At 50.0% G+C, this 12,927-nt stretch overlaps 1 protein-coding gene across 2 annotated transcripts in view; it reads right to left on the bottom strand.

The window, feature by feature from the left end:
• The window catches only part of CA5A (carbonic anhydrase 5A), a 41,514-nt gene that overhangs the window by 20,134 nt on the left and 8,453 nt on the right, over nucleotides 1-12,927 (bottom strand). Inside the window, exons 1-2 of one of the 2 annotated variants that reach the window (XM_023536668.1) lie at nucleotides 12,032-12,188; nucleotides 7,293-7,490 (exon numbers count right to left, since the gene is read on the bottom strand). In XM_023536668.1, coding sequence (XP_023392436.1) covers nucleotides 7,293-7,490; nucleotides 12,032-12,188 — 355 coding nt within the window. Of the gene's footprint in view, nucleotides 1-7,292; nucleotides 7,491-12,031; nucleotides 12,189-12,927 lie in introns of those variants that run through there. The other variant, XM_023536669.1, reaches the window with a different exon arrangement.

The raw sequence follows: 12,927 nt of genomic DNA, 5'->3' as shown, positions 1-12,927 counted from the left end.
ATGCTCTGGGCCTGAGAGAAGAAACAAATAATCATAATTAAAAAAAAAAAGTAGATAAATAATTGCCAGTTTACAAATTTTTAGTGAAAAATAACTGCCCCAGTATAAAAGTGTGATAATCATGTTCTTTCATCCCAGTCAAGGTGTCATCTTCAGACCGTGTAGTCACAGTTTTCTTCCTGACACACGGGATTCTCTTCCCGGAACCACCTTCACCCTTTGTGCATAATCTTGGAACCACCAGTTCATGCCTCACTGCGGGCACCTCACCTAACCCCACCGGTGGAAGAGTCCCCTGGGACTATGGTTCTGCATGGAGAGATGGCAAAGCGGTTCTTGCTGCCAAAATCCTGACCCATCTCCAGGCCCAATCTCCAGCCTTGCACCTGAAGATCCCCAACTGAGGGAAGCGAATTCTGCAGACTCGAAAGTCACACTGGCCTGTCAGTCATGCATTCATTCACTCCAGGAGCAAACATTCCTTAAGCTCCTGCGTTGTGCTCCAGTTGCTGATTCTACAATGGTGAGTGGCGCTCGCAGACTTCAGCTCTCAGAAACGATTCCCAGCTGGGACCTCTTGGCAGTGGGTACAGTTATCAATTGCCATTTAGAGGATAAAGGCCTTTTATCCTCTTATCAGCCCAGCTATACGAATCACTTAAAATTCACTTCGATGTTGAAAGGATCATTAGCAAGCTATGGCTTCAGTGCCTGATGTCTCAGTTGCTGATTACTGTCCTGGCAAGTAAGTGGCCCTTCAGAAAGGCTGCTCACCCGTCACCATGGGGCCTCCAGGCTTGGAGTTTCCATTTGTCCTCCTTCCAGCCGACTGACCAGGTCACATAAGTACACGGAGTCCTCCATAGTCAGAGAAAGCCAGGCTCAGCCTGCCCAGCAGCTGCTTCTTCTCTGTGTTCGCTCTTGAGGAAAACATTAAAAGAGCACATAGCCAGGGCCTTGCTTTGATCATTTGATTTTGAAGGAACCACAGTAGGCAAAGCCATCATTGATCAAATGCTTAATTCTCCTGGCATGAAGCGCCTCACACGGGTCCTTTTTTAATCCGCCCACCAACCAGCCAGCGTCCCATTTAAGTTTATAGAGGAGGAAACTGAGAATCAGCGAGGTCAGATGACATGTGTCTTGCCACCCAGGTGGTAAACAGAGGAACTTGCCTCACGCCCTGTTCTTTCGGCCCCACAGCTGGGTCCTCACCACCACGCTGTCCACCCTCCACCCTTGAGAAGTAAGATGGGTTGTTACTTGGGTGCTGGAGGGCAGCCCAGGACCCTTTCCTCCACAAGAAGAAGGGTCTAGCATGAAAGACAGAGGCATTTTACCATCTGCTGGTCTACTCGCTCCACTCAGCTGAGTGGGTGCGAAGGGGGACAGCAGGACTTCTTAGCGCCCTGGAGCCAGGCCCTACGCTGTCACGGAACTGAAATGCACTGGCATTTTTCTGTGGCGGGTGAGGAGGGAGTAGGATTTGGACACAGCTCCGGGTTGAATGTTGATACGGCTGTCTTCTTCTGATTAGTGAGAATGTTTATCTATCTCTTGGGGTTTTTGTGAGAATTAAAATGCCTTGAAAACCATATGCCGATTAGCGCATTGATTAGTCACATACGAGCACTAGCAGCAGTGGTGACTTTTACTACTGGCAGTAATTTAGGACACAGGGTGTCTTCTCGAGGAGGAGTGGGATCTATCTGTGGTCTTTGAACCTTGACCTTTGATGCATTTTCTGCACTAACATGCCCAGCAGGTGGAAATGAAGCTATCATTCCTTATGAAAAGGATCACTGTGCTGAGCTAGGACAAGGGGTCTTCCTTCGCCTTTGAAATGGTTTGTGGGGTTTGATGGCTGAGGGCCATTTGAAGCTGGACGCTATTTTCCCTCACTGCCCTCGCTCCCCTTCCTATAAAGCCTCTCCCTGCTCTGCCAGCCCTTTCTTCTTTCTTCCTTGGCCTCAGGGCCACTCACATTCCTTGGAAAGTGCACTGCCTCCACCTCTGTTATTCATCCCTGCTGGCTGGCGTTAATCTCCAAGTGCTTGTATCCCTCACCCGCTGGAAAAACTGCTGGAACCTTCCACGAAGACGGAAAATGTCCTCAGCCTCCCAGTTATGTTTCGCTTTGAGTTTCTGGATCCCGCCTATCGGCATTACCCAATCTAAGTGATCGCTTTTAGCCCATGTGTGCCTGCTCTACTCACTTCCTTTCTTGCTCATAAGGCATTTCCTTTTTGTGCATCTAGGTTTTTAAAAAACATTATGAGAGTCTCATTATTCTGTTTCTTGCCGTAAAACTTTTTTTTAGTACTTTCCGTCTTTCGGCTGTGTTTGCCATTTCTGTTGCTCCTGGCAGCTCCCAATTTCCAATAGAGGTGAATGAAAAAGATAGAAAATCTGAAAAGGGGAGGTCTAGAGGCTGGGAAATGAGCTGTAGAGATGGGGGGCAGGGAGGCGTGCAGGAGCATGGGAAATTGAGTAGGAGAAAAAGAATAAACCGGGCTTGGGGGAAAATGACAAGTAAAGTAAAACCAGATTGGCCTGTGTGGACATGAGCCACAGGGGGAATTATCCAACTAATTTATGTGGCCGAGGAGAGACACTCAGATAATTCTTTCGGTCTGTGGCAGGGCGGGGTGGGTCCCTTTGAACCAGACTGAGAAAGTGACGAAGAAGCCAAACAGTGGGGGTCAGGACTGGGTCAATGCAGAGGTCTGGCTGCAATAATGGGCACAAAAGCCTTGGACTTTGAGAGCCATGAGAATCAGGGGGGGCTGAGGTCAGCTCAGGGTCAACAGCAAGGACATCAGACTCAGTGGAGACAGCACTGAGTGTGCCTCTCTGGCCTGACCTCACTTCTGGGCACAGCACCCTGTGGTTCTCCCCTCTCAGCCTCACCTTGCTCCAGGGTGGCTCACCCTCAAGGTCGCTGCGACTGGCTCACCCAAGGTGAGTGACCAGAGCTCGGTGATGGGAACCAGCCCTGGGGCTGATGCTGCTGTTGCTGGGACAGTGGCACGATCCCTTTGCGCCACTCTATTGGGAGGGTGAGCAGGAACTGCAGGCTGCCATCTTTGACCCATTTGGGGATCCCCGCCTGGAACAAACCCACCAGGGGAAGGCAGAGGCAAAAGGGAGAGGATGTAGACTCGTCCGTGCCCTGGACTTTTCAGATCTGAGATAAAAATTTTTTCTCTTCTTTGCTTAAGCCAGTTCGAGTTGAGTTTCTACCACATGCACCACAAAGGAAGTCTTAACCAGTACCGTGAATGCCTTTGCTTGGAGAGCAGATTTGAGATCAGGGCAGCAGGACTGGAGGGAAGAGAGAATCAGACAGTGACAGGCGAGGCCGGCTCGCATCGCCTCCTCAGAACTGATTTTCCATGTTTCTTCCCAACTCACGATCAGCAACTTCGCACTGTGAGCTTGAAATCGGCTGTGCGGGCGGGTTTACACTACAGAAAGTGGCAAACATTACAAATCATGGCTTCTTGCCCTGTTCCCACCTCGCACCCCAGGAGGCCAGTTGCTAAACATTTACCAGCACTTGGATAGCCATCTACTCAAAAGGGCCAGGCTTATATGGGCCCAGCTTCCAGTAGGATGGGTCTGAGAGTCTTAAAGCACCATGCTCTGACCTTTAATCTCTGTGGGTCAAGTTAAACAGATCATTGCCAGCGTTCCCTCCACCCTGGGTGGCACAGACCCAGCCGACAGATGAATTACATTTGAGCAAAGATTAAAAGGACTGAAACTGTTGATTCTCCAGCTGTCTCCCTTCTATTTCTTCTCTCTTAGTCACTCTTTGGCTACTTGTGTTAAGACTCTTGGAAACAGGTGACCAAAACTTAAATCAAAGTGACTGAAGCAAAAAAGAGGCTGATGTGGTTTCAGGCACAGATGCAGTTAGAGGCCCTGACCGCAGCCTCGGGCCTCCGTTTTTCTCCACCTCTTGGCTTTACTCTCCCCTGAGGCCCAGGCTTGCACCTGACCCCAGCACAGTGCAGGCAGAAAGAGGTTCTCTTTCAACATTTCCAAGAAAAACTCTTTGGCTCTGGTTGACCTGTCTTGAGTCACATGCCCACTCCTGGACCAATCACTGAAGGCAGAGGAAGGGTTGCTCAGACTGGCCACGCTCACTCCTATGATTCAAGCTTTGAGTAAAATTCATGGGATAAATGTCACCTGCAATAATCTAGTTTCCCAGCCTAAACTCTGACCCTGAGCTCCCATGGGACACAGATTCCAAGGCACACATGCTGTAAAACACCCAAATAAAAATCATGTAAACAATTGGGACCTTGAAGCATCACAGAGATGCCCCTGCTCCGCCTGTCAGGAGTGTCCAGGCGTGAGCATCTTCTTGCTGGTGGCAGAGGGATGGGCTTCCAGATAACCTCACCACTGGCCCTCCTGTTGAGTGTGCACACTGGACACAGGCTTGGCTGTGCTTGAGCCAGGAGCCCACCTGAACCTTGAGTGGGCCATTGGCTCTCCTGGGGACCTGATGTGAGCTTGACCACATTCAACTGTATGCTAGCCTTTTCCTCCCTTATGTTAGCTTAGCACCCCTGGCCTTGTGCCCAAACCCTGTGGGTGTTGGATACAGATTCCTTCCACAGAGGATTCATGCTCTTAAAATTCCCTTCTTTGGAGAGCAGAGACTGTCATCGTGAGGGCTCTGTGACCTCTGGCTATGAATCTCTCTGGGCCTCATTTATCTCAGCTGTCAAGTGGGGAATAATATGAGTCTCATGTGGTTGTTACAAGTCATATTCAAATTTGTTTGAGTGAAGCCCTTGACAAGGAGACGGAGGCCAGCGAATGACTGATGGGGGCTTTAGAATCAGCAGTAATTGGGCTTACACCTGTCGCTCTACTCCTCTGCCACTCACCCCCGAGTGAGTCATTTCCCCTCTGAGCCTCCGTTTCTCTTGCATAGCATGACCTCAGTACTCTTTACAGTGGTGCCTTTTGTGTGTGCTATTATTTATTGGACGGTGGTGCTTTTTAAGGAAGGTGTTTGCTTGTCTGTCCAGCATACCTTCGCCCTTCTAGAAATGGCACTGCAATTTCCCCCAGGACCACCACTTCCCTGAGAGTGTGGTCTTGGTGAAGATACGGATCAGAGTGCCAGGTGCCCCACTGACTGGGGACTGGGTGAGTGCCAAGCTCGGCCACCAGTTCCTTTCCCCTGGGAATCTGAATTATTTTGTCAAATGTATCTCAATAATATTCATACAAAAGTCTAAAGTAACCTTCAAAGTTTTTCATATTTTATGACTTAAAGGAAAATAAATCTGTTATATAGATATTGGTAAGACCCATAACTACACATAAAAATTATAGAGGAGGTGTATGAATTACGCAGCCACTCGTCTACATCCATATCTGTTTTTCTCAAAATTATTAGTATATTCAAGCAACTATTAACCAAGCAGTTAACAGGTCAGGAACTATTATTCCTTATTCATTCTTTTCAAGTAGCTGCATAAAATATTTAAAAATAATACAAACCATATTAAACCTGAAAAGCCCATTGCAGTTGCTCCTTGGGAATTTGAACTTGGAACAGAAGTAAACAAATGCATAAGCTCTGTCCCCCAGAACCCTGAGCTGGACTGGTTCCTGTGCTTTCCGAGATCTGGGTGTCCAAATTTCCCTTCTTTTCTTTGAGCTGGGCTTAGCCTTCCAAGAAGTTCTTCTTTGCTTATGTTGGCCAGAATTGGGGCTCCTATCCCTTGCATTCAGGGAGCCCTACTTGGGAAGTGTCCCTGAGGGTCACCGTGAAGACTGACCAAGAACTGTGAGCAGCTCTGGGCACATAGGTGGCTGCTCAGGAAACATGAGCTCCTTTCAACCTGTGAGATGCGGCCAGTGACCTGGAAAGCCTGAGCCACGGTGTGTGTGAAGCACTTTGCAGGCCTGCACAGCGAAAAAGGGCTCTCTGCCCCCTGCCACAGTCATCCAGTCTGTCTGCGGTGAGGCTGGGCCTCCCTCGCTGTCCGGCCCCTCTCCCTGGGCTCCAAGGAAGCTGGCACACATGGTTTGGGGTTCCCTTGCAGAGTTGACCTCCCTGCCAGGGCAACAGGTAAATGAACAAATAACTGGGCATGTGGAAGGATGTAAGCCGAGGGCTGGCACAAAGCCTGATTATCACAGAGAGAGGATGCAAGCAAAATCAGCCAAGGGAAAAGGTGCACCTGGTGATGGATGGAGACCAGGCGCCGGCTTCCAGTGTCCTCTCTGGTGGAACCAATGGGGACGCAATGACTCCCCCAGCAAAGAGTTGTGATGATATATGTAAAGTATTGTCCACCAAGGACGCCCATAGAAGACTTGGTGCCCAAGATTTTCACTGAGGGCTCGGCAAGTAGGCACCCTCTGCCCAGCATGTACGAACATTCCCAAGTTCCAGAAAGAAAATGGATATTTGGTGTAAACAAGGCTTATGATGATACCAAAAGGGGCTGAAAAAACGCCAGCTGGAATTGAGAAGCCCATCCCAACAAGCGTCATAGGAGTAGAAAAACACATCTCCAACCTGTTGGAGCCGCCATCCCAAACTCCTGGGCATCCTGGGGAGGATTTAATGAACTTGTTCACGTGAAACCCTTCCAGAGCACTGTGACCCGGTCGGTGGCTTCTGGGGCCTCTCTCCAGTCTCCCTGTCCACCCACCCCACAGCCCTCTACCACGGCCATCACAGACAGCTTCCTACTGGTCCCTATTTCACCCCTGACCTCCTCTCCTCCTCTTCCTCACAGCAGCTGGACATCCATCTAAAACATCAGCCAGGTCGGTGTCTGCTGGCAGCCTGTCTCATTCTGAGTAAGAATCAGCAAGGTGAACAGGCTCCGGACGCCCCGCCCCATCATTGGCACAATTTCCTTCCCCTTCCCACCCCCGTCAGGCCTCCCACCACCATGCCTCTCTCTTCTGCCCTGCTCTGTTTTTCTCCTCTGATGTGCAATATATTTGCATTTTTTTTTTAGCTTAAAGTTTCTTCTTCCCCAGTTTCTGGAAGGTAAATCCATGAGAGAAAAGACTTAACTTTGTTCATAGTTTTGTCCCCAGTTAAAAGGTGTGAATGTGGGTGATTAATATTACAATCTTTAAAATGAGCATCACTCTCCTGTTCCCACCTCCTCGATGCTGTCCTTTGTCCCCAAACTATGTAAATAAGCAAAGCTTTCATCCCCTTCTCTGCTAAGCCCATGACCCCACTCTTAGGAGGTGACAGGAGAAGAGAAAGGCCTCAAACCCTAACTTAGGCTCACCTGACCCCTCAGCGGCGTCATCAAATTCCACTTGGAAGAGGTACCCGGTGTTCCAGATGTGGAGGCAGGCCGCCGCATCATAGGAGACCCGGAGGGGCTGCAGACTGGGGTCGTAGACACTATCCCTCCAGCGGATGTTGATGGGGGACTGCCGGGTGCCCCCTGGCACGAAGGCCGGGCCTTTCCAGAGGGGGTGTACTGGGGGCAGAGAAGGGCCTCACTTGAGCCTCGAAGGCAGAAGGCAGAGATCCCAGAAAAGCCAGCCCTGCATGGAGCCTGGGGTCCAGCGGACAGTCAGCCGCTAATCCGCCCACCTGTGCAGGGTTCCTGCTCCATGCCCGCTCTGGACCATTTCCAGACACTGATTTTTCTGTGCTATGTGATTTGGTTTTGATCTGTGGCCAATGTCACAGTGTGGTCCCAGGAAGTCTATGCCCAGTGGTTCCAGTCCAGCTCTAGGTAAGCAGGTGAGTGAGGAGGGCAGCTGGTGGGGAGGGAGGCAGAGTACAGAGCTGTTTGAAACTTCTTCTCATCACATCCAGCTCGCCTGGATGATAGGGCAGACATTTCAAAAGCTTCCACGAGGAGGAGGTAGAAGTACTCCAGAGGCAAGAGAATGAAGCAGAATGGCCCTTCTACCCGCTTTTCCGGAGGTTCCCACTGTTCTGGGCTGCCACCCAGACCTGGCAGGGCTTTCTCTGTTCTTTGTAGACCCTTGAGGGAACCCCATCCCCACCCTTCTGCCAGTGGCCACTCAAGGCCTGAAATTTCACCATTAGATTCATGTGTCTGCATTCCCTGTAAAAGTGGACACGTTGCTGAAGGACATCCCGTATATACAAATTCTAAAAAAATAATTTACACGTAGGTTTGACAGTGAGCTGGGGAAGGGCACAGAGTCAGAACCCGGAGGGCAGTAGAGTGAAGGGGCACCGCTTTCTACATATGGGACAGGACCATCTGGGCCCATTGTGGGCAAAAACACCCATGCAAAAGACCCAGTGCTCACGGAATCACAGAGGTGGAGGCTGCGATGGCAGAACGGGACCTTGGCAGTCATCCTGCGAGGTCCTGGGATACAGACTAGGGGCTTGTCCAGGCCAGGCCAGACATGTAAATGAGGCAGGTGACTCTCACCCTGGCGCTGGGAGGCGGCAGAGAGAGGTGGGTTCTGTGGCGGTCTGGAGAGCATGGCAGCATCTGTTGCCAGAATTTTAGATTTTTTGAGAGAGGATCAAAATGTCTATTTTTATTTGAAGTTTGCCCCCGTTTAAGCGTTGACAATTAATTTTATCTTAAAGTTTTCAACATTATGTAGGGGGAAAAACATATTTTTATGTCCTAATAACCCAGCTCCCCCTACTTACTACCCGAATTATTGGGCAGGTGATTTTCCTTCTCCCGTTGTCCCCTCCCCCCTGTCTCAGGTTCCTCACCTGTAAGAACCAGAGTAGTGGTGTATAATAATAGAAGGTTGGCTGAGATTAGCAGAGAACTTTGATCCCACGGATACCCCCGTCCAGCCCCCAAAGCAATGGCTCTCTGTGCTCAGGGAAAGTGTCGCCCGGGCACATCCTGCACTCCTGCTGGCCTCTCCTTTTCATGACGGCTGAATGGATAACAGCAGACTCAGAGCTGAATAATCGGCCTGGACACTTGTCTGAGTGTCCTTTGTTCCAGCCCCCTTCTTTAATTCAGAGTTGTACCAGCAGTGCCAGGCCTTCCATTGTCTGTTCTCTGCCCAAAACCCTCTGAGCTGCACAAACCACGATGGTATCTGATGGGAAGTGACACTTAAAAAAACAGCGCAGCCCTCACAAACCACCTTCGCACAGATCCCCGCGGGGAAATGGGGATCCAACCCGGCTGCCCAACCCCTCACGTAGATGGAACACGGGAGCAGCTGAGTGTCGCAGAGGCTGACCTTCTCTAACCCAGGACTCAGCTAGGCCCCCAGCACAGAGGTGCAAGGCTCAGCAGAGGGATGTTTTTAGGTTACATTCATGGAACTGCACGAAGGGTCTGCCAACCACAAAACACGTGTGTCGAATACCATCCCTGTCGCCAAGTAGAAGGGTGTTGCCTATCATGGCCTGCAAGGAGGTGACGCCGTTTGAACTGTGAATAGGTTTCCAGTGTTTGCTCAAATCGGCCATGTATCTCCAGGCCAAAGCTGGTGTCAGTAGAGTAAGTCTTTGCGTAACTAAAGCATCTCTCTGATGGGAAGTAACAAAGGTAAAGTGTTGTTCTCTTTTTCCATCATTCGACAAATATTCATAGCGCAGCTCCAGTGGGTCGGGCACTGGCCCCAGTGCAGGCAAGCATGAGAGACACGTTTAACAGATCCAGATCCCACCCCCAGCTTGGAGCCCAGCCCAGCCTGGGTGAGCCAAACCCAAGAAACCCTGCAGACACATGAGTAAGATGCCTATTAAAATGTTTGGGAACATGCAACAGTGTGCTGGTGAAAATTTAGTAACCAGCTCTGCCGGGGCATAAGAAGCCCTGACGTGTAGTGTTTGCCAGTTACAACGGTACGACTGCTCCCAACTTGGTCGATTTTAAGCTTCCAAGGTGGACGTCACCGATCACAGACTTGGGAGGAGATATGCACCGTCGGTCAAAGGTAGTTTCCACACACATCGAAACACGGCCAGAGGACGCGTAAACAAAATGGCCCCTGAAATTATTTCTGAACTTTTATAACTAAAAAGTTATAAATGAGTTAACTTTTCTCTCTGGACCAAAACCATCAGTGATTCTCAATCATTTTTAGTGACAAACTTTTCTTTTTTTTTTTCTCCAAATGAAATGTTCTGCTGAATCCCAATAAACAAAACACCGAATTTTGGGGGAAGTTCAAGTCTTCCCCGTTTGGTAGAATAGATCCTGTGGAACTCTGAAATAATAGCATCCGAGGGTTCCCCCGCCAGCAGTTTGAAGACTGCAGCATAAACCAATTTAGGCGCTCGAAACAAAGTTACTCTGTTACTCTGTCCTTCACAGATGTGCAAAGATGTGGGAAAGTATGGTTTGTGATAGTTACAAATCGAATGCCACCTGAGGTCCCTCAAACAGAAGGATGGTTAAAAACAGGAACATACATATGATGGTTCATGGTGGTAACAATGTGCAGGGAGTGTTTGCTAGGTGCCAGGTGCTGGTCTCATTTCGTGCTTCCAGTGGCGCTGTGTGATAAGTACTCTTATTACCCACCCACCTTTTACAGGTGAGGAAACTGAGGCTCAGAGAGGTTAAGAAACTTGCCAAGGGGCAAGCATCCACAAAGAGGTGGGGCCAGGATTTCATCTAGGTGATCTGACGCTCTTCATGGTCGTACTAAGTACTTAGAGGGGACAGGTACTGAGAAACAATTGTAGAGACATCCACAGTTAAGTGAAGAAAACCGAGGTCCAGATCAACACATAAAGTGAAAGTGTACTTTTCACTTTTTGAAAAACCTTGTGTATGTGTGAACACATGTTTCTGTGTGCGTGGGGCAAAGTGTCAGAAGGTTGCACTGCAAACCACTCCTGGCAGTTGCCTCTCTGGGAACTGGTGTCGGAGGGATTTTCTATATGAGCATATACGCTGCTGTGTGGTTTGGGGTGGGGCCCGAGGTCCTGCATTTTAGCAAGCTCCCAGGAGCTACTGCCACTGACTTGGGAACCCTACTCTGAGCGTGGGGGTAACTGAAAGGACCAGGGTTAGGGTTTGGGATTAAACTTGCATTCCATCCCTTCAGGGGACAGGGTTTGATGGGGATCCTGATGACTTCAGTTTTGCTCTTCCTGCCACGTCCTGGAGGACTCCTTGGGTTTCCTGCAGTCTGAGACCTGCAGCAGTTCCTGAATACAGCAGTCCTCTTGAAGCACGAGCCTGAGCTGACCCCAGGGGATGTGGGCCAGCACATCCCAGCTGCCCACCCTCACCTTCACAGGCCCGAGTTCTAGCCTAACAGGAACCCACGTGGAACCAAAGTGCCTCCGTAAATTGTCCTGTGGTTTCGAGACAGAGTTGGGCATCGTCCTCAGGTGTAGACCAACAGATTAATTGGAAAGAGCTGATAAAGCTCACTGAGAGCCTGGTGTGTTACAGGCTTTCCACTCGCGTTTCATCTTTACACGGCTCCGTGCAACACTTGGTTTTATCGATGAGGAAACTGAGGTTCAGGGAGGTGAAAAACCCGCCCAGCTCTCACCACGGACGAGTGTCACTTGTGCCCACCCCCAGGGGCGACTGCCTCTGAAGCCCACGCTTCCGAGCTCTGAAGCCCAATCCGGGAAAGTGCGAAATATTTACATCAGAAGCCAACTTCCAAGTTCACAGAGTATTGACTATGCCAAGGCCAGGATGAGGCTGATGTGAGGCGGTCTCTGGATGGAACTGGCTGGGTGATCTATTTATTGCATGTTTGCTGAGAACGTTTTCCGCTGGGGCGGGGGGCGGTTGGTTCTCTACGACTGGCTCATTCTATCTCGTTTGTCTTGGTGGGGAAGGCGGGGCACTTGCTACCTGTCTTGTTCCAAGTCTCTTGCCTCCCCGATCACCCTGTGAATCTGAGGTTAAAGGACTTGCCCAAGGTCACTCATAGGAAAAGAGGCAGAGTAGATATGTAAACCCAAGCATTCTGGCTCCAGACTGCCTTCCATTTTGAAAGACACCATAAAATTAGACAAAGAGTAAATTGCTTTTGCAGAAATTCAAGGATTCTAAGAAATCTGAGAAATTCTACTTACAGGCGTTGTTCCTGCTTCTCTGTGCACAGGGAAGCTGAGCACACCGTCGCTCCGGTGTTAGCCGATGACTTCGTAGGGTCCCGCACACCTGCTTGGTCAAAGTGGAGAAATCTGAGGACTTGGGACGGCTCCTGCCCAACATCGGGGTTCTTAGCATCTTGGATCTGTTCCTCGTGGAGCCCAACAAAGAGGGCGATTTGTCCTACTATGTGTCCTCACTTTGATCGGGGCAACGGTGGAGTAGATTGGACCCACACTTTATTGTAAAAACTCACCCAAACCATGAGCCTGATGGTTAAATTTCAACCTATGCCCATCCCAGCTTTTAGGATGATACTCTGTTTGGCTTAAGAGGTGGGCGTGCTGGGATGAGTAGCCTTCACAGTGGCCAGGCCCCTGGGGTCACTGTGCTTTGCTCTGGTAAACAGCTGGGTGAACGAGCCAGGCGAGCAGGCCTGTTGTGAGTCTCATGTTGGGGAGCAGGTGAGGGCACACAGACAAGGGCGAAGTCCCTGCTCTTTAGTGTTGACCTCGAGTTTGGAGCCTTGTGGCTCTCTGGACTCAGACTACTCTAGACCAGGCACAAAACCATGCCGTGTGTCTGTATAGGGAGTGATAGGTTCAAAAGGACAGGGATGGGAATCAGTCAAAGCTGCAGGGTGGGTGGGGCAGGTGAGCAGGTGACCTCCTTGCCTAGGGCTCCTGGAAAAGCAGCCATCCCCACTTTCCAGAAAACAGATATGATTTGATACAAATTCGTTCTGCCCTAAGTACGCGGTCTGGGTCGGCCCAGGACATTCCCAGGTTGCGGATCTTGTTTTCATATAAATATTAATAGTGCCCCTTTCATGCATGAAAGTCCCCGCAGTTGGACAGTAAATTAGATGGTTCTCTTT

Source organism: Pteropus vampyrus, unplaced genomic scaffold (assembly GCF_000151845.1).
Source record: "Pteropus vampyrus isolate Shadow unplaced genomic scaffold, Pvam_2.0 Scaffold166, whole genome shotgun sequence".
In the NCBI taxonomy this organism is placed as follows: domain Eukaryota; kingdom Metazoa; phylum Chordata; class Mammalia; order Chiroptera; family Pteropodidae; genus Pteropus; species Pteropus vampyrus.
The sequence above is the reverse complement of the archived record's forward strand: the minus strand, read 5'-3'. Positions and strand labels throughout refer to the sequence as shown.